The following is a 27,575-nucleotide window of genomic DNA, read 5'->3' as shown; positions in this document are numbered from 1 at the left end:
AAGAACCTGAAGCCTGGTAGGTGACCAGAAAGTTATCAGGCCTTTTGCAGGTGGTTTGCTTTTGTAGTGTTCTGACTCCCAACTGAAACAGGAGCTTGACAGCAGTGATGATAATTCTTGCTTATTTTCTTCTTCTTCTTTTTTTTTTTTTTTTTTTTTTTTTTAAGACAAGGTCTCTCTCTGTATACATTGGCATGATAATGGCTTTCTACAGCCTCAACCTCCAGAGCTCAGGCAGTCTCCCACCTCAGCCTTTCTGGTAGCTGGGAGTACAAGTGCATGCCACCACACCTGGCTAATTTTTGTATTTTTGTAGAAATCATATTTCACTCTCTTGCCCAGGCTGGTCTTGAACTCCTGGCCTACCCGCCTCAGCCTCCCAAAGTACTGGGATTACAGGTGTGAGCCTCCACATCTGGCCTACTTATTTTCTTCTTTCTGAGCCTTAGCATCAGACCCTCTTATCATCTGAAGACTCATCTTGAAACTAGTCCACATGTATGACAACCTTAAGTGTGAATGGTAGGCTCAGGTTTTCCAGCATAATAAGAGGCACACTGTAACCATGCATGTTCTTGGTGACATCATAGGCAAAATTGCTTTTTAGTGATCATTAGTCTTAGAACATAGCTACCACCCATGTGTGATGCTAGTCCTATGGGAAAGTTCAACCCTCGTTCCAGACCAGTTTGAAACCAGCATTTGACACAGCATTGTTGACTGATTTCGCCGCCCACAGGGTCTATGCGTAGTGGATACTGTGGTTGTTATCACAGGGCAGACTAAGGAGCAGCTGAGTCAGAGTAATTTTTTTCCTGGGTGATCACTGCCACATTCATAGACCAGGACCTTATGAGTTTGATTTTTGCATCTGTATTTAAATATTTGATCCTTTAAAAATAATTGAATTGCCCTGACACAACCAGCAGAAGTTAGATGCTGCCTACAGGAAGTATTTTAATTTTGTGAACTTCCTTTGCAGAACACTTGCTGAAATGGCAGCAGCCACATCCGTCCATGTGGTTGCAGTGATTGAACCCATCATTCAGCATGCTGACTGGTTCTTCCCTGAAGGTAATTTTCATTTTGGTTTCACTGAGCACCAAAGCAATGTGATTGATAATCATACAAAAAGTCGTCTTAAAGGAGGAAATACATCTGTTATCCTTCTTCATGATTATATAATTGGCTTTACTTTTTCATGTTTCTTTCTAGCCTTTGTGCATTTGCATTTGTATTTTGACATAATGGTTATCATATTGTATTTCACTTAGTTTCACTAAAACATAGCCAGTCGGTGTACATAGCATACCCACCAAGTGCCGTATGTTTGCTGGTGAGACGTGCTGTCTTTCCTGGGGGAACTCAGGCCACTGGAGAAGACAGCCACATGAACAGATAAATTATAACACATGGCAAATTAGAAGATAGGTGGATGGAGAAAGATTTGACAAACTCAGGTGCTGGGCAGGGGGAGCCAGAAATTGCTTTTTAGAAGAGCTGATGTTGAATATGCAGGAGTTTTTCATTTGGAAGAGGGCTTTTTGTTTCTCTAGCTAGATTATGGATTTGCACATAGGTAGGAGATAAAGCAGAAGATTGATGGGGCCAGTTGGTAAAGGCCTGAGTTGGCTGTATCAAAGAATTAGTATTTCATCCTGTAGGCAGTAGATTTTCAAACTAGGTTTGTTGCAGTCCTGGGATCCACAGAGCTTCCCATGGTCCTCTTTGGGGATGCTGGCCAGGAAAGTGTTAGAATTCTGGATCCTCCACACCTACTTCCCGCAGAGCAGCCCTACTGCCATGTCCCATGGGGTGGAAGCCCCATGATACCCATCTTCACCACTTGGCCCATCTTTTCTTCACCACTGTTTTGTCACCGTCAAGAATCCCAACTCATTCATATAGGTTGCCCAGTGAAGATGGGATGGATGAATGAATGCTAGCATTCTGTTGAAGAGTTCCTTTGAGGACAGTCAGCACTTGATGTTGCCTTTTATTTCTATTTTATATCAAAGTGTAAATATCTCTCTCTCTCGTTTTTTTTTTTGAGATGGAGACTCGCTTTGGAGTGCAGTGGTTCAATCTTGGCTCACTGCAACTTCTGCCTCTCGGGTTCAAGTGATTCTCCTGCCTCGGCCTCCCAAATAGCTGGGATTACAAGCATACACCACCACGCCTGGCTAGTTTTTTGTATTTTTAGTAGAGATGGGGTTTCTCCATGTTGGCCAGGCTGGTCTCGAACTCCTGACCTCAAGTGATCCGCCCACCTCATTTTCCCAAACTGCTGGGATTATAGGCGTGCACCACCAGCCTGGCTAAATATCTCTTTTTGAATGATTCAAATAAGTGATCTGTGCTCATTGTTCTCTTCTGTATTCTAGATTTGTTTTTTTCTACAAAAGAGAAAGCAGAAAAGTTGTGTAACTTATATTCTAACTCATACCTCTTCCTTATCTTGTCCTTTTACATTACTTCCCACTGGTTTGATAGACCATTCTTGGGATGTGAGTGCCAGGAGCTTCCACTTTGAAATAGTGGGGTTGTAGACTGAAGAGTGAGGTTCCCGTTCCAATGAGGGGTGTCTTAGACCTCCCTCACCTGCTGTGCTCAGGGTCTCATGCAGTTGTTTATTTTCCCTCTTGCAGAGGTAGAATTTAATGTATCGGAAGCATTTGTACCTCTTGCCACCCCGAATTCTAATCACTCATCCCACACTGGAAACGACTCTGACTCGGGGACCCTGGAGAGGAAGCGGCCTGCTAGCATGGCAGTGATGGAAGGAGACTTGATGAAGAAGGAAAGGTATGATTTGACTGTTCATTTCCAAACCCACAGTAAATATGTTGTTAGACCTGCGGTATTTGGTACTGCTTAGTGGACTTTGAGAATGGTCCCCATCGCCCTGCGACTAATGACATCCAGATAGTTTCTAGAATTCTGCTGTAGGTCATTCCAAGCACTGATCTCACCATGAAGTCTCTGTGTAGCTTGTCAGTTAACATTTCTTCCACATGCGTTCCAGCTTAATTTGGTGGTCTTGTGGTAAGCCTTGCAGTGGAATGCCATCATACGCATGTTAAATTTTACCCCAATATACTTGATTGGGGGGAAACAGAAAGGAAAACAAATTTAATAGTGTGGACTTTTGTCCAGAATTGAGTGTGAGAACACCCACCTGTCACAGTGAGTGGAGTGGCTTGGTGTTTAAGGAGATATATTTCTGGTATAATTTGGCCCCACAATGGAGGCCAGCCGATGAATTTGATGTTCAGTGGAAAAAACCTCAATATTTGCCAGTTGTAGATGGAAAAAAAATGACAGCGTTGAACTTAGTGAGAAGCACTGTCTCTGTCTACTCTTTTCTATGGGCAATTCATGGCATTTTCAAGGGTAATGAAGACTGTGATTTGTGCCTTTAGATGCCAACGTGTCCCATGTGTGTGATGAAATGCCACTGTACTCACTAGGAATGCTAAGAGTTAAGAGGCCTGTTGGAAGTAACATGCTTTTCTTGTGTGTATGAAATAATATTACTAGAAATATTTTTACATTAGAATAAAATGACAAGCTCTTATTTTAATTGCCCAATTTTATAGTGAGGTGTGCTGTTTGTTCCTTGTTCTTTGTTTTGTGTTTTTTTTTAACCTCTAGCAAAGGAGTATACGTTATTCTGTCCCTATTCTGTCGCTCCAAAATCCACATTTATTCTATGCAGACATATTACCTCTCTCAACCCTCATTCATACATTTAGTAGTATTTTCTGATGACAAACCCTACCCATAACAAAATTAGCTTTCATGTATTTTAAGTTTCAAAATACAGTGCTATGAGTCTAGTCAGCACGTGAGAGACAATTCTCAGTTACCTGCCTTGTGTATTCTCCCTGCCAGCTGACCAGTAAACACGAGCTCAGGGAGCCAGGTATCTTTTTACTTTTTGAACTGAAAGAAAAAGTTGTTAAGTTCATAGATTAATGGGCTTAAGTGAAAAGTCAGCTTTCCTTCCATCCTGTCTTCCAGCTACATCCAGCCACCATCCCCTTCCCAAAAGCAACAGTTTTCATCAGTCTTTTTTTTTTTTTTTTTGAAACAGGGTTATGCACCCAGTCTGGAGTGCAGTGGTATGATCATGGCTCACAGCAGCCATGACCTCCTGGGCTCTAGCAGTCCTCCCACCTCAGCCACCCAACTAGCTGGGACTATAGGCATGCAGTGCCTCACCCAGTTAATTTTCTTTCTTTTCTTTTTTTTGAGACAGAGTTTTGCTGTTCTTACCTAGACTGGAGTGCAATGGCACGATCTTGGCTTACCGCAACCTCCGCCTTCTGGGTTCAACCAATTCTCCTGCCTCAGCCTCCCAAGTAACTGGGATTACAGGCGTGCACAACCATGCCCAGCTAATTTTTGTATTTTTAGTAGAGATGGGGTTTCACCTTGTTGACCAGGATGGTCTCGATCTTTTGACCTCGTGATCCACCCGCCTCGGCCTCCCAAAGTGCTGGGATTATAGGCGTGAGCCACTGCGCCCGGCCAACCCCAAGTTTTTTGTGGAGACAGGACCTCATGATGTTTCCCAGGCTGGCCTTGAATTTCTAAGCTAAAGCAATTCTCGCCTTGTCCTCCCGAAGTGCTAGGGTTACAGCTATGAGCCACTGCACCCAGCTTTTCCAGCCTTATTTATCTTTCATATGTATTCTTTGCATATACACATATGATTGTTTCTCTGTCTCATCTCAGTTAAGAGACAGTGTGGTGTGATAACCTTACACTGCCATTGGTAGGCCTTTTAGACTTGGCTTCTGCATCTTTCCCCAAAAACAGAATTGCGATGGGAACTAGGAAGTATGGAAATAGGCCTCGTGTGGTGACTTATGCCTGTAATCCCAGCACTTTGAGAGACCAAGGCAGGAGGATTACTTGAGGCCAGGAGTTTGAAATTAGCCTGGGCAATGTAGTGAGACCCCATCTCTAAAAAAAAAAAAATTTAATATCCCGGTATGGTGGGATATTAAATTTAATATGCCAGTAGTCCAAGCTGCCCCAGAGGCTGAGGCTGGAGGATTGTTTGAGCCCAGGAGTTTGATGCTGCAGTGAACTGTGATTGCTCTACTGGAGGGCCAGGCACTCCAGCCTGGGCGGTGGAGTGAGATCCTATATCTTAAGGCGGGGAGAAAAGGCAGAGGAAGAGGAAGTATGGAAATAAACACACTAACATGTCATTCATAAGATGAGGCCTGCCTGTTTGCTTTTAGCCACTCACACCCAAATTGATCAAAGACATTGAACAGTACCAGGTTCATTGGCTTTGCTCAGGCTCGAAGCCAATTGGAGTTGCTTGCCTTGGTGTCAGGGGGCCTTTAGTCTGATCCTTGCTGCTTTACTGCACACAGGGCAACTTGGGTGGCTGTCCCCATATATGGTTTTAACACGTGTGGACTGATGGGCTTCTGTCTCAGTAGTCTGCTCGCATGGTGTGTTGACTGTTTCTTCTCTCTGTGTAGCTTTGGTGTGAAGCTTACGGACTTCCAGGCCCACCGGCGGGGTGGCACTCTAAATAGAAAGCACATATCCCCCGCTTTCCAGCCGCCACTCCCGCCCACAGATGGCAGCACCGTGGTGCCCGCTGGCCCAGAGCCCCCTTCCCAGAGCTCTAGGGCTGAAAGCAGCTCTGGGGGTGGGACTGTCCCCTCCTCCACGGGCATACTGGAGCAGGGGCCGAGCCCAGGCGATGGCAGGTAAGGAGGCCGACTTCTGCTGGCAGTGGAGGTTGGACACCCCAGCCTTCTTGAAGGTGGTGGCCTTTGGGCACAGCATCCACGCCCAAAGAACTGCTACAGCATGGAGTGAACAGATTTATTTTTACTCCTCTGGTTGGCAAAGAACGGGAAAAAAGACTATGAATGGCTCGCTTCTTTTTCTGTTTTCCAAAGAAAGCAACAATGGTTTGCATTCTTTGCCACACTGCTTTGGTGCTGGAAACCGGAAGCCGGTGGGTGTCTCGCAGTGTGATAAGCCTCTGTTACCTGTTTGATGTATACTGTCAGCATTCATGTACCATCTGTTTGTTGTCATCCAGTGTGTTAACCAGGAACCATTTAAGTGTGGCAAGTTGGTTAAATTTTAGTATTTCTGGCATTTATTCACTTACTCATTGATTCATTCAGTCAAACAGATTTCCTGAGTCATGTGCTAGGCACTATGCTAGGCACATGAGGTGGCTAAGACTCAGCCCCCTACCCCCAGCTTTCAGTCTTGTAGGGCAGTTGATCCATGAGTCCAAGGTGGAAAATAAGATGGTAGCTTTTTTTCTTTTCTTTTCTTTTTTTTTTTAAGACTGCATCTTGCTCTGTTGCCCAGGCTGGAATGCAGTAGCGTGATCATAGCTCACTGCACCCTCCGCCTTCTAAGCCCAAGCGATCCTCCCACATAGCTGGGATTATAGGTGCTTGTCACCAGGCCCAGCTAATTTTTTTTATTTTTGTAAAGGTGGGGTAAACATAGATGCCCTATGTTGCCCAAGGCTGGTCTTGAACTCCTGGCCTCAAGTGATCTTCCTGCCTTGGCCTTCCAAAGTGCTGGATTATAGGTGTGAACAACCATGACTGGTAGATTTTCTTAAAAGGCTCTTTTAGTTGCTTAACCTTTAGATAAGCCACCTGGAGTGGCTTTGCAAAGTCATTGCAACTTTTAATAAAATGCACCTTAAACTTGAGGTTTTTTTTCTTTTTCTTTCTCTCTCTCTCTCTCTCTCTTTTTTTTTTTTTTTTTTTTTTTTTGTCACTACCTCAAGTGTTTTACTTGGTAGAGATATTTTTTTTTTTTTTTTTTTTTTTTTTTTGAGCTGGAGTCCCACTACTCTGTCACCCAGACTGGAGTATGGTGGTGCAATCGCGGCTCACTGCAACCTTCGCCTCCCGGGTTCAAGTGATTCTCTTGCCTCAGCCTCCCAAGTAGCTGGGATTACAGGCGCCTGCCACCATGCCTAACTAATTTTTTTGTATTTTTAGTGGAGATGGGGTTTTGCCATGTTGGCCAGACTGGTCCTGAACTCCTGACCTCAGGTGATCTGCCTGCCTCGGCCTCCTAAAGTACTGGGATTACAAGCATGAGCCACCGCACCCCGCCAGAATTTGAGATTTTTATTTAATCGGCATTACTTAAGTTCTCCACACTGATCCAGGCAGATGACCACCAGAGGCTACTTCAGGTGGCATCTCTTGTGGTTTGGAACTGGCAGCTGCTGTAGCTCTGCATACTGTGTGCCAAAGTTTTGTTGTCATATGTTCTGCGTTGACCATCTGAAAAGCACTGAATGATTATATATAAGTAAAATAAATGCACACAAAACAAGAACAGACTGTTTATCTACACATTTCTTTCCCAAACAGATAAATTTTCCTTGAAAGAACTTTCTTATCATCCTTGGAATGAGCAAGGGAGAGCCTTGTTGTGTGTGAAACTGCTTATGAGATAGGAATCTTGTTCCATCATGAAAACTGAACACTGAATGCTTGTGCATTCCTGAATTCCATTTTCCTTTCCTTGGAAAGTATACTTTGGGGTTAAAAAAATTTAAGGCTTCAAACTTCATAGGGCTTCCCATGCACATCATAGGCTCAATGTTACGTATGTCAATAATTGCACCCTATGCATGTACTTATTGTGGTTTAATTTTTTTTTTTTGTTTGAAGGGAAAAAGTCTAAGCAAATTCACATATTTTCTTTTTCTTGTTTGTTTTTAATTATCATTATTTATTTTTTGAGATGAAATCTTGCTCTGCTGCCCAGGCTGGAGGGCAGTGGTACAATCTCGGCTCACTGTAATCTTCCACTCCCAGATCCAAATGATTCTCCTGCCTCAGCCTCTCGAGTAGCTGGGATTACAGGCGTGTACTACCATGCCCAGCTAATTTTGGTATTTTCTGTAGAGATGAGGTTTCACCATGCTGGCCAGGCTGGTCTTGAACTCCTGACCTCAAGTGATCCTCCAACCTCAGCCTCCCAAAGTGCTGGCATTACTGGTGTGAGTCACTGCACCCTGCCTGCTCTTTTTAATACCGTATTCTGTAGATATTTTTATGTATGTTTCATTAATGTTATTCACTCTTTGGTGACCTTGACATAATGGAGCTATAATGTTTGGTATAAAAAGTTCTGGGCCAGGGGCCGGGCGCGGTGGCTCAAGCCTGTAATCCCAGCACTTTGGGAGGCTGAGGCGGGTGGATCACGAGGTCAAGAGATCGAGACCATCCTGGTCAACATGGTGAAACCCTGTCTCTACTAAAAATACAAAAAATTAGCTGGGCATGGTGGCGCATGCCTGTAATCCCAGCTACCCGGAGGCTGAGGCAGGAGAATTGCCTGAACCCAGGAGGCGGAGGTTGCGGTGAGCCGAGATCGCGCCATTGCACTCCAGCCTGGGTAACAAGAGCGAAACTCCGTCTCAAAAAAAAAAAAAAAAGTTCTGGGCCAGGAAGCCTGAGTTCTGATCTCTATCCTGCTGCTACCAACTCTGGACTTCGAGTAGTCATTTAGCCTCTGAATTCTCCTTATTCAGTTCAAGTTATTGATGATAATCAAGCCCTTTATAATTTAGAGTCTTATTTTGCCATGGCTTTTGCTTGGTTTTGTACAATGTATATGTCAATATCTAAATGCCCTTTGGTGGTATTAAGTACTGCCCAATTTAAGTACAAACAGTAGAACTGAAAACTCTGCATTCGTTGCTTTAAAATGGTCTCTCCCATGATACTGCAGTGGCAGAGTGGTTGGAGTCCAGTCTGATGCAATGAATCTCATAAAATAAATAGTCCTATAGTCCCAGCTACTCAGGAAGCTGAGACAGGAGGATTGCTTGAGTCCAGAAATTTGAAACCAACCTGGGCAACGTAGCAAAACCCCATCTCTTAAAAAAAAAAACACTAGTCCTGTATGGCACCAATAAACATTATCTTTATAAGCCCAGTGTGAGCTAGTTAGAATTTCAAATCCTTTTCCTGTCTGCCAAAGTGAAAACTCTGCTTGGAATCTTATGATATTGTATGTATGTACAGAATGTTTAGCTTTTTCAGCTGGGATTTTCTGACATCTAACTTAAGTGTTACTTCTCTTAGTCCTCCCAAAGCCAAGGATCCTGTATCTGCAGCTGCACCTGTCCTAGGGAGAAACAACAGTCAGATAGCCTCCGGCCAAAACCAGGGCCAGGCAGCTGCCAGCTCCCACCAGCTCTCCGTGGGCCCACCTCACAATGCCGCAGGTCCCAGCCCACATACGCTGCGCAGAGGTAAGCAGCCACCCTCCTCCTTGCCCTCAGGGAAGGATGTGCAGACCTCCTTTAGTTAGGGCAAGGATTCAGATGGTGAGGCTATGACTAGATCTTTTCTGTGTCTGTTGTAAAACGGCAAGCAGAAAATTCAGTCATGTAAGAGAAAAGTCATTAAAGAAAAAAAAAATAGAGAGCAGAAAAGCAGACATTTTAAAAAGTGTTTTTCCTTAGGTATGACAAAGCTTAACAAAAAGTCACTTCTGCAGAAATGCTCCTAGTTTTCCTGGCGTCTCGAGCCCTTGCTATTTAGAGACCATCACAGCCTCTGTACTTCTCAGCTTTGTGGGTCTGGGAGCCACTGTTGCCTCAGAATTGGGGTGAGAGCTCTCTAGGTCCTGATTAACAGAATCTGAACTGCTCCCACCTGTCTCCGCTGCAGTCCTCCACCCAGCAGCCAGGGGAATTGCTTTAAAACTCCAAGCAGACTGTGCCATCTCTTGGTTAAACTCTTCAATGGCTTCCGTGAAAACTTCTCACCCTGGGTTTTCTGTGCTCTGATGGGGCCTCCCTCTGAACCCAGAGCTTACACTCCCCCCTCTCAGGACACTCCACTCTTGGTTCCTTGAATGCACTAAGCTCATCCCCTCCTTAGGGCTTCCAGAGCATTCTGTCCCATATCTTCACATGGTTTCTTCTTACCATTCAGGTCTCTTCTCAGAAATCACTTCTTCCGGCTGGGTGTGGTGGCTCACACCTGTAATCCCAGCACTTTGGGAGGCCAAGGCAGGAAGATTGCTTGAGGCCAGAAGTTGGAGACCAATCTGGTCAACATAGTGAAAGCCCACCTCTATAAAAATTTTTTTAAAAATTAGCTGGGTGTGGTGACATGCCTATAGTCCCAGCTACCCTGGAGGTTGAGGCAGGAGGATCACTTGAGCCCAGGAGGTCGAGCCTGCAGTGAGTTATGATGCACCACTGCACTCCAGCCTGGACAACAGAGTGATACCCCATCTCTAAAATAAAAAAGAGAGGCCAGGTGCAATGGATCACACCTGTAATCCCAGCACTTTGGGAGGCTGAGGTGGGCAGATGACTTGAGCTCAGGAGTTCAAGACCAGCTGGCCAACATGGTAAAACTCCGTCTCTACTAAAAATACAAAAATTAGCCGGGCGTAGTCCCAGCTACTCAGAGGCAGGAGAATCGCTTGAACCTGGGAGGCAGAGGTTGCAGTGAGCCGGGATCACGCCACTATATCCAACCTGGCCAACAGAGCAAGACTCCATCTCAAAAGAAAAAAAGGATTAAATTCACAGTGTCTGTCTATGAAAGCATGGTCTTTATAAAGCACTACACAAATATTAGTGGAATTTCTACAAATGATAGGCAGGGAGGCAAATTCGGGTCTACTGCTTGGTTGCAGACCCCCACTTTATCCTTCTTAAGGCTGCCTCTCTGGGCCACTGTCATCTTAATCAGGATCTCAGCTGATCGTTGAGGGAAGTTAGTCTTCTGTACCTAGATTCCAGGTTTGAGTCTGGTTTTGGATTAACAAGACCTTTCAAATCCTCATAGTCACATTCGGAGTCTTTCCTGCTTCCTGAAATCACAGCTCCCAGGTTTCTTTGCAGGATGAGTTTGATTCTTTTTGCCTTCCCCACCACCCAGCACCTCTAAGGTGGTCTCAGACAAGGCCTCCCTTTCTCCCAGCCCTTCTCCCCAACACTCTGCTCCCATGCTTCCTCTCCTAATCCTCTTCACACCCTTAAATGTCAGGAACCATCTTTTATTCAGTATGAATTTATCATTAGTACTGCTTAGAACAAAAAACTAGACTTTTAAAAATGCTGATGGCAATCTGGAGTATAGCTGATGTAAGCTGGTTGGTGATTTCTGTGGGAAAAGATCCTCTGAGTTCTAGAGTTGAAAGTTCAGACCAGTATAGCAGAGTAGACTTTACCCTTTTTTCTATTTTTTCCTTTCTTGGGTTTTTTAGAAGTAGGGTCTTGTTCTGTCACCCATGCTGGAATACAGTAGCATGATAATAGCTCACTGCATCCTCCAGCCACTGGACTCAAGTGATCCTCCCACTTTGGCTTCTCAAAGTGCTGGTACTACACTCACGTACCACCATGCCTGACCACTTTGTTTTGTTTGTTTGTTTGTTTGAGTTGGAGTCTCATTATGTTGCCCAGGCTGGTCTTGAGCAATCTTCCTACCTCAGCCAGTCACAGTGCTGGGATTACAGGCGTGAGCCACCAAGATGTTACCCTTTTTAATCCTGAATTCTGGGTCCTGAAACGGGCAGCCAGGGAATGGAGGAAGGAGGAAGAGGAAAGCATCCAGGGAGTCCACATGTCATGGGTGGGAGTCTCTCTTCTGCCCTTACTAGCTATGTGACCTTTTGTGGAACACTGGCCCTCTGCAAGCCTCAGTTTTCTTCTCCCTGAAAAATGGGGATAACAGTGCTTGCCCTGCAATAAACTTATGAGACTTAAATGAGATAAATTATGTAAATTATAATGTGCATAATTTATGTAAAAGGACTTACTTGGTACCGGTGATATGTGAACAGTGATACATGTTCATTTCTTCATTTCCTTCTCTTTTTCTTGGGGAATCAGTATGATCTTATCACAGTATGAAAAAGGCTAAAGTCTCTCGTTTCCCCCTAACTTTCCCAGCCCCATACCAGCTGTCGTTTTCCTTCCTGCCCTCAGTACCAGGTTCCCATCCCTGATCTCAGCTGGTGTACAGAGGAGAATGATGTGATTCAGCTCTCATTAGAGAAATAATTCTAAGGCAACTCCCAGTTTTATTTATGCTTTTGTCCAGGACATATCTGTTAACTCAAATGGTTCCAGAATTGGTTAATAAGAATTGGGAATTCTAAAAAAATCAATCAAACTCTCAAGGAGAAGGTGGCTTGGGGACAGAGGTCATGTTATGTCAGGGTGAACCGATCATCCTTGGTGGTCCCTTCAGACTGTTTTTGCCTCTTTCTGTGTTTTCCCATGGGTCCCTAATGAGGAGGCTGCTAAGTGGGCTGAGGGCAGCACTTCCATGTTGGTGGGGTGGCCTCTGTTAACAGTTTTCTTCTTCTTGAACTTTCAAAATAATAGGCCTTTACAACCCTTTCAGATGTTCATAATGTACTTAATTTTTAAAATAAACTTACTAGTTTGGAGTAATTTTGCATTTATAGCAAAGTTGCAAAGCTAATGCTGAAGTTCCCATACACCCCTTACCCAGTTTCCTCTGTTGTTAATATGTTACATGACCATGGAACCTTTATCCCAGCTTAGAAATCAACATTGGGCCATTCCCCTTTTTTTTCTTTTTTTGAGATGGTCTCACTCTTTTGCCCAGACAGGAGTGCAGTGGTGTGACCACAGCTCACTGCACCCTTGAACTTCCTGGGCCCATGTGATCCTCCCACCTCAGCCTCATGAGTAGCTGAAATTACAGGCGCATGCCACCATGCCCAGCTAATTTTTGTATTTTTTTTGTAGAGATGGAGTTTTACCATGTTGCCCAGGCTGATCTTGAACTCCTGCGCTCAAGTGATCCACTTGCTTTGGCCTCCCAAAGTGCTGAAATTACCACACCTCGTGGTTCATTACCATTAACTAGACTCCACATTTTGTTCAGATTTCCCTAGTTTTTCTACTTTTAGTCTCCTGTGATCTGTGACATGTTCTCCGTCTTTCTGTGTTTTTCTGTGGCCTTGATGGTTTTGGAGAATACCGGTCAGGCATTTTGAAGAAGGGCCCTCAATTTGTGTTTGTTAAATGTTCTTGATGGTTAGACTGGGTTTTGGGGAGGAAGACAGAGTGTGCTGCCCTCCTGACCTCCTCTCATCAGAGGCATGTGATGTTGCTGTGGCTTATTACTAGTGAGGTTAAATTTGGTCTCCAGGCCAGGGTAGTGTTGGTTGCTGCCTCACTGTTCCTACTGAAAGATGTTTTTTCTCTCTTTGTGCAGCTGTTAAAAAACCCGCTCCAGCACCCCCAAAACCAGGCAACCCACCTCCTGGCCACCCTGGGGGCCAGAGTCCTTCAGGAACATCTCAGCATCCACCCAGTCTGTCACCAAAGCCACCCACCCGAAGCCCCTCTCCTCCCACCCAGCACACAGGCCAGCCTCCAGGCCAGCCCTCCGCCCCCTCCCAGCTCTCAGCACCCCGGAGGTTCTCCAGTAGCCTGTCTCCAATCCAAGCTCCCAATCACCCACCGCCGCAGCCCCCTACGCAGGCCACGCCGCTGCTGCACACCAAACCCAATAGCCAGGGCCCTCCCAACCCCGTGGCATTGCCCAGTGAGCATGGACTTGAGCAGCCATCTCACACCCCTCCCCAGACTCCAACCCCCCCCAGTACTCCGCCCCTAGGAAAACAGAACCCCAGCCTGCCAGCTCCTCAGACCCAAGTCGGGGGTAACCCTGAGACTACACAGCCACATGCTGGAACCTTGCCGAGACCGAGACCAGTACCAAAGCCAAGGAACCGGCCCAGTGTGCCCCCACCGCCCCATCCTCCTGGTGTCCACTCAGCTGGGGACGGCAGCCTCACTAACACAGCACCAACAGCTTCCAAGATAGTAACGGGTAAGTAGGAAATCAATGTCCACATTTCCCCGTCTGCTCTACATTACTTTTACACTACTACATTTCAGCTTTGATTTATAGCAGGTGTCAGCAGACTACATGTGCAAGCCAAACCTGTCCTGCAGCCAGTTTTTGTCATTAAAGTTTTATTGGAACATAGCTATACCCATTGGTTAACAAATTGTCTATGGCCTTGTTGGTGCTAAAACAGCAGACTTGGGTAGTTGTGACCAGAGATCATATGGCCCACAAAGTTGGAAATATTTACTACCTGGTCCTTTAAGTTTGCTGACTCCTGATGTGTTTAAGACCTATGTACGTTTACATTTTTCTAAACATAATGACTTTTAATCCAGGTGGAAGGTGCTTTACAACACGAGCATGAACTTTATTTCTTAGTGAATTTCTCATTAAAATCCTTAAAGAGTACTTCTAAGAGTAAAAATGTTCATATTAAATACAGAATTTCAAGTATAATTTTAAAAAACATGATTTATGCCAAATTAAATGCTCCGAAAGGGAGATCTCAGGACACAATCATATCAGAGTGCTGGCCTCTAATGGCTTAGGAGGGAAGTAGACCCAGTGGGAACCTGTTTTGAAGGTGGTGGTGACTGTGCAGGCTTTCGTGGACTGCCTAATGGCATATTTTTAATAGTCTAGAACATGACCATTTTAGTTAATTATGACTTCAAAAATATTTCCATCCCAAATGCTCTAATTTACTGTTTAATTAAGGATGGATATGGGTTTTTTTAGTATGGTAATTAGGGGCCTCAAATCATTTTTTACAGCAGCCTAGTTTAAATTGTTCTAAGTGGAGGAGTTTTGGAGAAGAAGCTGAAATATACCTTGGGCCTTTCTAACCATATTGAGTGACTTTGCAACTGAAAATGTGCTAAAGGTTTCCATTAACCCAGAGGGTGATGGTTTACTGATTCTAAAAATACCTTTTAAAAACTGTTTTTCAGGAATATAATGCATAATTTGCACATTTTATAAATGGTTAATAACTTTCTTTCTGATGACATCAAGAGCCTGATTTTATTTTGAAAACAGCAAAGCCATGTTGGTTTTTGTGTTTTGTTTCCCAATAGATACCCTTCCTAGTGCCCTCACAAGTGGGGAATGTTTCCAGGACTAAGGTCTGTAACGCCCCTGAGCAGCTTGCACCACAGCTCCAAATGCTCCTGCTTAGCTGTGTTCCGCAAATGTGCTTTTGACCATGTGCTCAGGAACAGCCGTTTGACCCTGTGCCCCGACACCCAGTGGGCTGTCCATTCTGTAGCTTGTAGACATTCCTTTATTTTTATCAGAAGCACTTTGAGCTGCAGTGTTTCGAATTCAAGGAGTAGATGTCAGTAAATCAAGAGCCTGATTTCAAGCCACTCAGATGAGAGTATCTTCTTTCTTAGGGTCAGGCATAGTGGCTCATGCCTGTAATCCCAGTACTCTGGATGGCTGAGGCAGGAGGATCGTTTGAGTCCAGGAGTTCGAGACTGCAGTGAGTAGTGATTATGTCACTGCACACTGCATTCTAGCCTGAATGACAGAGTGGGACCCTGCCTCTTTTTAAAAAAAAAAAGGAATATCTTCTATATTTTTGGTGAGCCTCTTACCAGCATTCTACTCTTCCCATGTGATTTACCTGTCACTGATGGGCTCACCAGCCTCCAACCAAAGAGGACCCGGGTGCAGTCAGCATAGGAGGAAATTGTGTCCTTTGTGTCTTGAGCTTTAATTTTAAATTTTTGTATCTTAAGTGCAAGTTAACTGCATGGAGCTTCTTAATTTGATATTTTAAATTCTCAAGACTAAACAATTAAAAAAATCTTTTCCTGAATACCACTGAATTCTTTTAAATTCCTTTGCATTCTAGCATACTTATATTTTGCTTTATTATTAAACCATACTAGCTTTTTAAAAGGCACTGTGAGCTCATCTGATTTTGCCGGTGGGTCTCCATGTGGACAGCATAAGGCCCTTTATGTATACAGCTGCTTTAATCAGCTGACCTGAGCCTTACGCCTGTTGTGGGCCTCTTAGCCGGAGTGCTCACAGCTTAGGTCTGAGTAAGACTTTCTGTAGGAACCAGAAGTGAAAAACCAGAGTGTAGCCTTCAAAACAGGGAGGAGTCCTGGGCGCGATTCCACAAGTTCACCAAAATGTTATTCTCAGATATTTCTTTTTGTTTAAACAAAGACTGCAAACCAGAATTATGACCTGGGGTGTATTTATTCTAGAATGTTATTTTACTGATCTGCTGCAACAGTGTAATGTACTGCCTATATACATAATTCACTTATATTAGATAAGTGAAATTTTACATTAAAAATATGTTTTCCTAAGATACTAGCTATTTAAAAACCAATCTATGTTATAAATTCTCCTAACTCAGGAAATTCCAGGTCACCACAGTTACCTTTATATTACAGAATTAACCTGTACTATCTTAAATCCCCTGGCCTGCCACTGGAAGTACACAAAAGGCCAACATTTAGAATTTTTGAATCTGCTAGTGTTGATCATGTTGCTATTAACCATCCTTGGATATAGCCATTGGGTTTTCCAAGGAGGAAAAAAAGTATAACTTCCTTGGACAGGATGGTCCTTTATTATGGCATAATGTTTTCACTTAGAAAACTTTAGATGGACAGATTCCTGAAAACAGGTTATTCCTTTAGGGTTGGATTAAGTTAGAGTTTTAAAGAGTTGGGTTAAGGCTAATGGGATTAAGAGAAACTTTTGGGGGAGATTATTGCTGACAAGCAGGTTTGGCAACCAGCTTCTCACAGCTCAGCACCAGCACTGGAGGATGCCGGGATTTTGGCATCATTTTGATTCTCCTGTTAATTGTGACTCTGGAGAGCAGTAAGAGTTCTAATTCCCATGTAAAAGAGTTTACATCTTGCTATTTTTGAAGTAATAGATTTTAGCAAAGAGTATTCTAATTTAAACATTTTATTAAATAATTTAGATGTATGATCCGCCATATTCAGTAAGAACTGAGATTGGAATATTTAATGGTAAGGAAAAGGCTCCTGATTGGCCAATGCATTTTTGCTACTTGATCATATTTGTGCACTCATGCCTGTTACTAACCGGCCACCCTAACCCTGCCTGCTTGCATCCCTACTAATCGTGCATGCACTGAAGGAGGACTGGCTTTGTTGATGCTTGCTGCAGTCATTCAGAATACTAAGTGTATGCCCAGACGTGTAACAGGTGGTCACAGGGCTGGCCTTGTTACTTCCTTAATTTCCATTCTTTTCTATATCAGGCAGGCTTGAACTATAGTAGAAAAAACACACATCATGGAGTCGGATCTGACTGAGTTAGAATTTCAGCTCTTGGTATAACATAGGCCAGGCACAACCTGGTTGATCTGTAAAGTGGTGACATCTGTCAGAATTGTCCAAGATCAAATAAGAGAAAGTCCAAGGTTATTCTGATAGCCAGTTACAGTTCTTAATATACAGTGGTTCTAAATGAAGCTAGCTATTTATCTTTTTTTTTTTGAGATAGAGTCTCATTCTGTTGCCCGGGCTAGAGTGCAGTGCTGCTATCTTGGCTCACTGCAACCTCTGCCTCCCAGTACCAGAGATCATAGGTGCCCGTCACCACGCCTGGCTATTTTTGGTATTTTTAGTAGAGATAGGGTTTCATCATGTTGGCCAGCCTGGTCTCAAACTCCTGACCTCAGGTGATCCACCTGCCTCGACCTCCCAAAGTGCTGGGATTACAGGCATGAGCCACCATATCCAGCCTATTTATCTTTTTTTTTTTTTTAAGACGTAATCTTGCTCTGTCACCCAAGCTGGAGTACAGTGGCGAGATCTCAGCTCACTGCAACCTTTGCCTGCCGGGTTCAAGCGATTCTCCAGTCTCAGCCTCCCTAGTAGCTGGGACTACAGGTGCATGCCACCATGCCCAGCTAGTATTTTGTATTTTCAGTGGAGGCGGGGTTTCACCATGTTAGCCAGGATGCTGTTGATCTCCTGACCTCGTGATCCGCCTGCCTTGGCCTCCTGAAGTGCTGGGATTACAGGCATGAGTCACTGCACCCAGCCGCTGTTTATCATTTTTATCTAGAAGAAAATAGTTTTAATCAGAGTTATATATTAGAGTCACATGTCAGGGTTTTAAAAACTCAAATGCCCCCACCTCGCCTTCTAGGACCCAAACACAGGAGATTGGGGTATGGCCCAGGTGTCCATATTTTGATTGTGTTGCACCACTTGGCTTTTTGAATCTCAGTTGTTTCATGGATTAAAAAGACAATGCTCTGCAGAGGAGTTAGGAAATACATTCACAGAATTTAGCCTGAGAATGTCTGTGAGGCAGTAGTCCACTGTACCACAGATAGACCAGATCACTCACATAGTAGCCATAAGCCTGGACACTTTGCTGGCTAATTTCGTAAGAGTGTTTGCTTTTTAAACTCTCCCTTTTTATGTCATGAAAGTAATGCCTTTTTTAAAATAAGCATGAGCTGGGCACAGTGGCTCACACCTATGATCCCAGCACTTTGGGAGGCTGAGGTGGGCAGATCACTTGAGGTCAGGAGTTCTAGACTAGCCTGGCCAACACTGTGAAACCCTGTCTCTACTAAAAATACAAAAAATTAGCTGGATGTCATGATGGGCACCTGTAATCCCAGCTACTTGGTAGGCTGAGGCAGGAGAACCATGTGAACCTGGGAGGTGGAGGTCACAGTGAGCCAAGATAGTGCCACTGTACTCCAGCCTGAGTCACAGAGTGAGACTCCATCTTAAAAAATAAAAATAAGCATGGATATTACAACTCTTGAGAAATGGAAATAATAAGAAATCAGCTGTAGCTATGCAATTGGAGAAGTCTATCATTTATTTTCTACTTTTTTCCTTTTAGTTTTTCTAAAAGGCATGAGGTGCATGATCATAATTATTTTACATATACAGACTTGGACCTGCATTTTGTTTTACATTACATCATATGCTCTTTCTCATGTGATGATGTATTTTTAGAACCGTCTTTTCAGTGACTACATGTTTCATCAAGCAGATGTATTATTACTCCTAGTTGGATATTTAAATGGCTTCTATTTCTACTTGCAGTTTATTTTTAATAAGTAGATATCAAAAGTTTCTCATAGCCCTAGAAAACTGCTGAGAAATCATCAGTACTTGATAAAATTACAAAATTTTACTTTGACCAAAGAGGATCAAAGCCAGATTAGTTAGACTGTCATTCTTCTATTTATTTATTTTATGTATGTTTTGCTTTGTCTCCTGGGCTAGAATGCAGTAGTGCAATCTCAGCTCACTGCAACCTCTGTCTCCCGGGTTTAAGCGATTCTCTTGCCTCAGCCTCCCAAGTAGCTGAGATTACAGGTGGGTGTGGCAATGCCCAGCTCATTTTTGTATTTTTAGTAGAGATGGGGTTTCGCCAGGCCGGTTTTGAACTCATAGCCTCAAGTGATCCGCTTGCCTTGGCCTCCCAAAATGCTGGGATTACAGGCATGAGCCACCACATGGCCCCATCATTCTTAATCAGCCTACCATTTTCCCTCTTTCCCAAAAGAGTTTTGTATCTCCTTGGGTGAGGATCCTTAAGGTGAAGACATTATCTGAGGAAATAGTGGTTTGGGGCTTAAACACTCTGGTTTATTGTAAAAAGGAGAAAAAGGTTATTTTAGAAAGATACCCTTTGGAGCTTGCTTTTTTTTTTTTCCCCGCAGAGTCTCACTCTGTCACCCAGACTGGAGTGCAGTGGTGTGATCTTGGCTTACTGTAACCTTCACCTCCCAGGTTCAAGCGATTCTTCTGCCTCAGCCTCCTGAGTAGCTGGGACTACAGGCATGTGCCACCATGCTTGGGTAATTTTGTATTTTTAGTAGAGATGAACCATGCTGTTCTCAACTTGTGACCTCAGGTGATCCACCTGCCTCAGCCTCCCAAGGTGCTGAGATTACAGGCATGAGCCACTGCACCCGGCCAGAACCTGCTTTTTAAAAGTACCCTAAGCCCTCTTTGGTTGTAAATTTATATATTTTTTGCCTTCCAAGGGCTGGTTTTTTGGGGATATTGCTTGGGACTAAGTTCATACAATAGATGTTTTATTTAAAAAAAAAAACAAAACAAAACAAGAGAGGCCGAGCGCGGTGGCTTACGCCTGTAATTCCAGCACTTTGGGAGGCCAAGGCGGGCAGATCACAAGGTCGGGAGTTTGAGACCAGCCTGACCAACATGGTGAAACTCCGTCTCTGTTAAAAAAAAGAAAGAGAGAGACCTCCAATAAAAGATTTCTTGTTTTGTCTGAATTTTTTTGTTTTGTTTTGTTTGAAATATACCTGTCATATAAACTTAGCTCCAAGCAGTATGCTCAAAGATCAGCCCTTCTTGGAATGCAAGTAATACATAAATTTATAGCCAGAGAGGTTTAGAGGTGTTTAAAGAAAAACCAGATTCTTACAGGTGTCTTTCTAAATTAACCTTTATTTATTTTTTACACAATCAGCCAGAGTGTTTAAGACTCAAACCATTAATTGGTGAAGGAATGCATTCCCTGAGACCCTAGGTTTGAGAAGAGGAGGGATGGTGGTGGCGAGGGCGAGTTTATTCATCCTGCAGTTGTGCCTGCACCACTTAATTTCAAGGGCATATTTGGATCTGTTACTTGTCAAAGTGGCTATCAGAATGACCTTGGACTTCTTGAAGAGGTGGGTTTACAACTGAAAGCACATATTCAAAATTGTTGAAATAATAAGTAAATCTTCTAGAACCATACTCTTAATGATAACATTCCACTTCTAGCTCTTAAATATCCACTTCTGTTTCCTGGATAAGATATTCAGTTTGGGAGGGAACCTGGGTTACATTTGTCAGAGTCCTAAATCTGTGATGAATTATATCAAGTTCTGCCTTTGGGCTGAGGCTTGTTACTGGAAGTCATCCTCTGTTTTTCTTTTTTCCTTTTTTTTAAGAGACAGGGTCTTGTTCTGTTGCCCAGGCAAGAGTACAGCAATGTGATTATAGTTCACTGCAGCCTTGACCTCCTAGGCTGAAACGATCCTCCCAAGTAGCTGGAAGGTGGGGCTAGAGGCATGCACCACCACACACGGCTTTTGTATTTTTTTGTAGAGACAATCTCATGTTGCCCAGGCTGGTCTCAAACTTCTAGGCTAATACCGTCATCCCACCATGCCTAGCCTGTTTTGTTTTTTTAGATACAATATCTGTTGTATGAATTTAGCTCCAAGCATATGCTCAAAAGCCAGCCCTTCTTGGAGTGCAGATAATATACAAGTTCGTAGCCAGAAAGATTTAGTTAGAGGTGTTTCAGACAAACCAGGTTCTTACAGGTGTCTTTCTAAAACAACCATCTTTTCCTTTTTACAACATACCAGCGTGTTTAAGACTCAAACAATGATCTCAGATAATGTCTTTGAGGACCCTCACCCGGCGATTTACAGACTCTTGTGGAGGAAGGAAAATGTAATGTGAAGAACCAATCTGGCTTGGATCCTTTTTGGTCAACACTGGCTATGTCACTTTGAGCAAGGAATAGAGCCTCTGAGTCTCCCTTTCTTATTTCTGCTGCCTTAGGGTTAATGAGCATTCAGTGAGACTGTGTGATAAAGTGTGGGTGTATGGTACAGTCTCCGGTGTAAGTAAGTGTTCTATAATAATGTCAGCTATCAAGGCTGGGCACAATGGCTCATGCCAGTAATCCTAGCACTTTGGGAAGCCAAGGTGGGAGGATTGCTTAAGGCCAGGGGTTCAAGACCAGCCCAGTCAACATGGTGAAACCTCATCTCTACCAAAAATACAAAAGAATTAACCAGGCATGGTGGCATGTGCCTGTAATCCTAGCTAATCGGGAGGCTGAGGTCGGAGGATGGCTTGAACCTGGGAGGTGGAGGCTGCAGTGAGCTGAGACGCACAGCTGCACTCCAGCTTGAGCAACAGAGTGAGACCCCATCTCAAAAACTTGTTTTGGCTGGGCATAGTGATAGTGGCTCACACCTGTAATCCCAGCACTTTGGGAGGCTGAGGCAGGTAGATCACGAGGTCAGGAGTTCAAGACCAACCTGGCCAACATGGTGAAACTCTGTCTCTACTAAAAAATACAAAAATTAGTGGAGGTGCGGTGGCACACATCTGTAATCCCAGTTACTTGGGAGACTGAGGCAGGAGAATCACTTGAACCTGGAAGGCGGAGGATGCAGTAAACCAAGATTATGCCATTACACTCCAGCCTGGATGACAAAGCAAGACGCAACCTCAAAGAAAAAAACATTTTTTTAAATGTTAGCTATTGCAATGAAGTCTCCTTCTGAAAACTGGTTCTATACAAGTTGCCATAATTCTCTCTATTTTTTGTATGTAAACAAAGTCATTGTTTTCTTTCAGAGAATGATTTGTGTAGGAATAGAGAGGGGCTGGGGAAACCAGATGGGGCAGGTGGGAGGCAGAGGAAGGGATTTCCTTTACACCCAACCACACATTTTTTCCCTCTTGAGTAAATAATGTGTTTGGATCATAAATAGAAAAATTCACAGAGGCACAAATCTAGAAATTATCTGTGGTATATGAGAAAAAGAGAAAGAGCAGCTATGGAAGGGCTTGGTGGCTGATAGTGTTAGCTCACCTGTGAGTACAGATCTTAACAAGTAGAAATCTCATCCATATGCACAGTACCTTTGAATGATGCATTCCTCGCCAGGTCATGTCTGTTCCATAGTTTCTGGTAAACTTTGGGCTGAGAAGAGACACAGGCTGGTAGCCCCTTCTGTTTTGTTGGGCCAGGATAATAGGGAAAGGATTGCATTTGCAGTAATTTTCTTATACCAGTGTCGTCTTCAAGTCACAGCTACTTCTTTGCCTAAGGATGTAAGAACAGAGCATTGGAAAGATGGTTGCTCTAGATGACTTCATTCATTCATCCAAACATGCAAGTGTCCAGCTACAAAATTTATTAAACATATGCTAGTTGCCGGTCACTGTTTTAGGTACTGAGGACACTCTGTAAGCAAGACAGACACAGTCCCTGTCTTCGCTGACTTCCATTCTGCTTAGGACAAACCCAAGACATCACCTATTCTGTACACACAGGCCACCTTTGACTGCACCATAGGCTGGTGCAATTCTGCGCAGTATAGTTGGTTTTATAGTTATCACAAGGCCTGAATTGTCTGAAATGACATTCAGCACCTGAATTCTTTGACACCTTGGCACCTCCATAAAAATCTAGAAATTTCTCTGAGTTGTGTGCATAGGAAACCTTGAGGGACAACCCAGGAGTCACTGTGAGAGAAAGGATGCCCCAGAGAGTAAATAGATGTCACAGCTCAGAACTCTAGGGACAGGAGGATGGAAGGGGTGAGAGCTGGAACAAGTCGTCAAGCAGTGAGCTCCCCCAAAGTGCATCAGCGTTTTCAAGCTGTGCCTGTGTAAATGGGAGTAGATCAAAAAGAAATAGTCAAAACTAGCTCCTGGCAAGGACAGACACCGTGTCACTTTGCACCACAGCAAGTAGGGGAAAAGCAGCTCTCGAGCCTAACTGTGAAACGCCCCAGGAAACCCACCTCCTCTTGTTCCCTTACTGCTGCCTGCCATAGCTACCTCTAACCCAGCAAAGCAAAACCACAACACATCGAAACATCTCTCTTCTCTCTTACACCAGCCCTAAAATACCTAATGAGGCTCTCATAATTTGCCAGAACCCACATGTACTAGAGAAGCCAACCCTTCTGTCTTAATTAGGACCCCCTTGGCTCGCCTACTTGACTGTGGGCTTCATTGAGGCTGCGCCTGTCTTGTTCACTGTTGCGTCCTCAGCAGATAGAATGGTGTCTGGCACCTGGGAGGTGCTCAGTAAATATTTGTTCATGCATAAATGAATCTGAAACCCATTGGCCTCTGAGAAGAGCATAGGAGAGGGGGGAAACAGCATGAGGACCATATGTTTGCCACCTTGCTGAAGGAATTTCGGCCAATGTAATAAGACATGAAAGTGGCATTTGAGGTATATTAGAGAAGGGGAAGTTAATATTTGCAGGAGACTTAGTCTGCCTTAGTGATGTCAGTCAGCAGTGGTTGTGATTTCCCAGGGGACACTTGGCAGTATCTGGAGACATTTTAGTTTAAACTTCCCCAATGATCCATGATGCACAGGAGACATTTTCGGTTGTTACACTGCAGGAGGAGGCTGTGTGTCACTGGCATCTGGTGAGTGACAATGCACAGGACAACCACAACAAATAATTCAGCCCCAAGTATTGCTAGTGCTAAGGGTGAAGTCATAGTGTTAGTAACAGGAGGAAAACCCAGCAGTCTCAAGGAGAGACCCTCTTCCTAGGGCAGCCCAGGGGCCATCAGGAGGGTTCATCTCATCATTAGAGGCCTTGATAAAAATGAGGCTTCCTTTCCTCTATCAAAGGAAGCAAATCCTTTGAAAGCTGCCTCTCCACGGGCTGCCCTGGGCTCATAGCAAACAACATTAGAGCCTGGAGGTAGGACTGTACAACTCAGCCACCCTCTGAGATCTCAAAGGCTCCACTTGGCTTCTAAGGGCTGATGAGGGCCTCTCACAAGGGACTCTGTGTGCATGGGCTAACTCTGAAACTTCCCAGCCTCTCTCCTTCTCAGAGCACCCTCAGGTGGCCTCCTGGGCGTTACCCTTCATTGATACCATGTCTTCTCGTGTTTTTGTCCAGACACCAATTCCAGGGTTTCAGAACCGCTTCAAAGCATCTTTCCTGAAATGCACTCAGACTCAGCCAGCAAAGACGTGCCTGGCTGCATCCTGCTGGATATAGACAATGATACTGAGAGCACTGCCCTGTGAACAAAGCTGCCTCCCAGCCCTTCACCCCTTCCACCCTGGCGAGTGGAGCAGGGGCAGGCAAACCTCTTTCTTTGCAGACCAAACAGTGAAAAGCTTTCAGTGGAGGACAGAGGAGGGCCTCACTGTGCAGGACTTGGCCTTCTGCACGGCCCAAGGAGAACCTGGAGGCTGCTACTGAAGCTGAATGACCTGTGTCTTGAAGAAGTTGGCTTTCTTTACATGGGAAGGAAATCATGCCAAAAAAAAAACAAAAACAAATACCTGGAATGGAGAGAGTATTCCTGCTGAGACGTGCATCGGAAGCTTTTGTCCCTGCTCTGAACGCGGGCAGCACCTACAGCAACTTGGAATGAGTCAGAAGCAGTGTGTTAACTATTTAATAAAATGCCCTCGTTATGCAAGTTGCCCACTCTCTGCTACCTGGACTTTCATTCTTATGTATCAGGAGGGAGGCACCTCTCCTTCAGACTTGCTGCAGAATCATTTTGTATCACGTATGGTCTGTCTCCCCAGTCCCCTCAGAACCATGCACATGGATGGTGACTGCTGGCTCTGTCACCTCGTCAAACTGGATGTGACCCATGCCGCCTCGTTGGATTGCCGGAATGTAGACAGAAATGTCCTGTTTTGTTTTGTTTTTTAAACAGTGTAATTGCTACTTGATAAGGACCGAACATTATTCTAGTTTCATGTTTAATTTGAATTAAATATATTCTATGGTTTATATGAAAACTATAATTCTTGTAGACAAATTGTGGAGAGAGAGAGAGAGAGAGAGAGTGTGTGTGTGTGTGTGTGTGTGTGTGTGTGTGTGTGTGTGTGTGTGTGTTGCCACTCAACCAAATAGAATTGTGGCTGGGACATCTTGGGACAGAGGGTCTAAGTGTAGCTGTAGGAGTTTGAAGAAACAGAGAGCCATGTCACAGCAGTGAAAAAGGCCACCAGGTGCCCCAGAAACCTCTTAGGCTGTTCATCCCTCAGCATGCGGGTTCTGGTCAAGGCTGCACCCTTGGTCCTCTCGTCCTGGCATCCCTTTCTTTCCATCTAGAGATACTCAGACTTCAGGAGCCGCTCACAGGACCTCAGCCCCACTGGGTTGGTGCATTCATCAGCAGCTGTGAATTGCCATGGAGAGCCCCTTTACCAATGACCAGTTGCTTTCATGCCCTATCCAAGGCATGAAAATCATCCTGTCTCTCCCAGGATTGAAATACTAGGGAAGAGCCGATGGGGAATTGGAGCAAAGTGAGGCTGAGGCCCTGGACGGCTGCTCTCACGATAGCACCTTCCCGGTGACCCAGATAAGGCCGTTTTCTCTTGGCAACAGAGCGGGACACGCTGCCAGAGTTGGCTGCCCTGAGCCCTCTATTGATCAAGTTTGCTAGGTGTGTCGATGTCTGCTTCCTGCTTAGAAGACATTGGACCTCTTTCCACTATGAACTGACTTAAGCCTGATTTTAAAAGGGCAACCACATTTTCCATTTAGTTTCTTTTTTTTTTTTAAATAGATCTAACTCTGTGGTCCAGGCTGGAGTGCAGTGGCACAATCATAACTCACGGCAGCCTCCAAACTCCTGGGCTCAAACAGTCCTCCCAACTCAGCCTCCCAAGTAGTTGAGACTACAGGTGCATGGGAATATACCCAACTAATTTTTAAATAATTTTTTTCTAGAGACGGGTCTTGCAGTGTTGCCCAGGCTGGTCCTACAATACTGGCCTCAAGCAGTCCTCCCACTTCAGCCTCCGAAAGTGCTGGAATTACAGGCATGAGGCACCATGCCCAACCCACATTTTCATCTGTATTCAGTTTCCTATGCCCTCAAAGTACTCCCTATTTTTAATTACCTTGAAATTACCTTCTTACTTGTTAATAAGGTAATAACTACCTTATTAATTACCTTGAAAATATGCTCCTATAAGCCCATTTCCCACCATATCTTGAATTTTCATTGGCTTAAGGCTCACTCTTCCCCTGTGCCACCTGTGTGTTGTTATTTTTCTGTACCACCCTTTAGCCACAGAACAAATCCTGCGGAGAAAGTGAAGCCTCTTTGTCCGCTGATGCTCTGTGTTGAGCACCTTCTCCAGGAGCCTGGCTGTCCACAGATTCTCCATGGAGCCTCGGAGATGCTCCCAACATGATGCCTGAGCTTGTCCTCCAGAGAAAGCAGGGATGTGGTGCTTGTCAGGGAGATACTGTTGGCACCTGGAGACAAGGAACATCCACGCTGACATCCTGCCCAGAATGTAGCACGTTTGTCATTGCTGATTTGAAATACAGCAAACCATACCTCATCATTTTAAGAGCCTCATTCAGTGTTTACTCTCCTTGCAGTCTTCCTACCCTGACAGCTGCAAACTTCAAAACAGTGAACGTTATTTGGCTCTGTGTATGTGTCAAAGGTAAAGACCACACTTTGGGAAGCCAAGGTGGGCAGATCACATGATGTCAGGAGTTCAAGACCACCTGGTCAACATGGTGAAACCCCATCTCTACTAAAGATACAAAAAATTAGCTTGGCATTGTGATGGTGGGCACCTGTATTTCCAGCTACTCAGGAGGCTGAGACAGGAGGATCACTGGGACACGGAGGCTACAGTGAGCCGAGATCATGCCAGTGCACTCCAGCCTGGGCAGCAGAGAGAGAGATTGTCTCAAAAAATAAAAAAGGACCAAACAGAAGCGACTGTCGGGTGGGGCACATGGCTCAGCATCCCACTGGCAGGGCCAGGAGGGGCACCTGGATCCTTCCTTTCCCATTCCTGTGGCCTGGGATTCCTTCTGCTGAGGGTGTTGCCACGTTGTCACCTTCCCTGGCATCATTGCCATGATACACCATTTCCAGCCTGCCCACCATCAAAGAGGTAGAAAAG

At 44.5% G+C, this 27,575-nt stretch overlaps 1 protein-coding gene across 8 annotated transcripts in view; it reads left to right on the top strand.

Moving 5' to 3' along the window:
- Positions 1-25,433, top strand: part of ARHGAP17 (Rho GTPase activating protein 17) — a 93,635-nt gene extending 68,202 nt beyond the window's left edge. The window contains exons 15-22 of one of the 8 annotated variants that reach the window (XR_013524737.1): positions 983-1,074; positions 2,649-2,805; positions 5,505-5,738; positions 9,117-9,286; positions 13,251-13,871; positions 14,969-15,016; positions 16,849-16,897; positions 24,571-25,433. Coding sequence is in view for 6 of the 8 variants with exons in the window: in XM_002755977.7 (XP_002756023.1) it covers positions 983-1,074; positions 2,649-2,805; positions 5,505-5,738; positions 9,117-9,286; positions 13,251-13,871; positions 24,571-24,701 (1,405 nt within the window). In the remaining 2 variants the exon portion in view is untranslated. The remainder of the gene's footprint in view (positions 1-982; positions 1,075-2,648; positions 2,806-5,504; positions 5,739-9,116; positions 9,287-13,250; positions 13,872-14,968; positions 15,017-16,848; positions 16,898-24,570) is intronic. The other 7 variants (XR_013524738.1, XM_078344946.1, XM_009009340.5 and 4 more) reach the window with 7 other exon arrangements.
- The last annotated feature ends 2,142 nt before the right edge of the window (positions 25,434-27,575 follow it).

The sequence above is a fragment of the Callithrix jacchus genome, chromosome 12 (genome assembly GCF_049354715.1).
Source record: "Callithrix jacchus isolate 240 chromosome 12, calJac240_pri, whole genome shotgun sequence".
Taxonomy (NCBI): Eukaryota; Metazoa; Chordata; class Mammalia; order Primates; family Cebidae; genus Callithrix; species Callithrix jacchus.
This window is presented reverse-complemented; position numbering and strand designations above follow the sequence as displayed.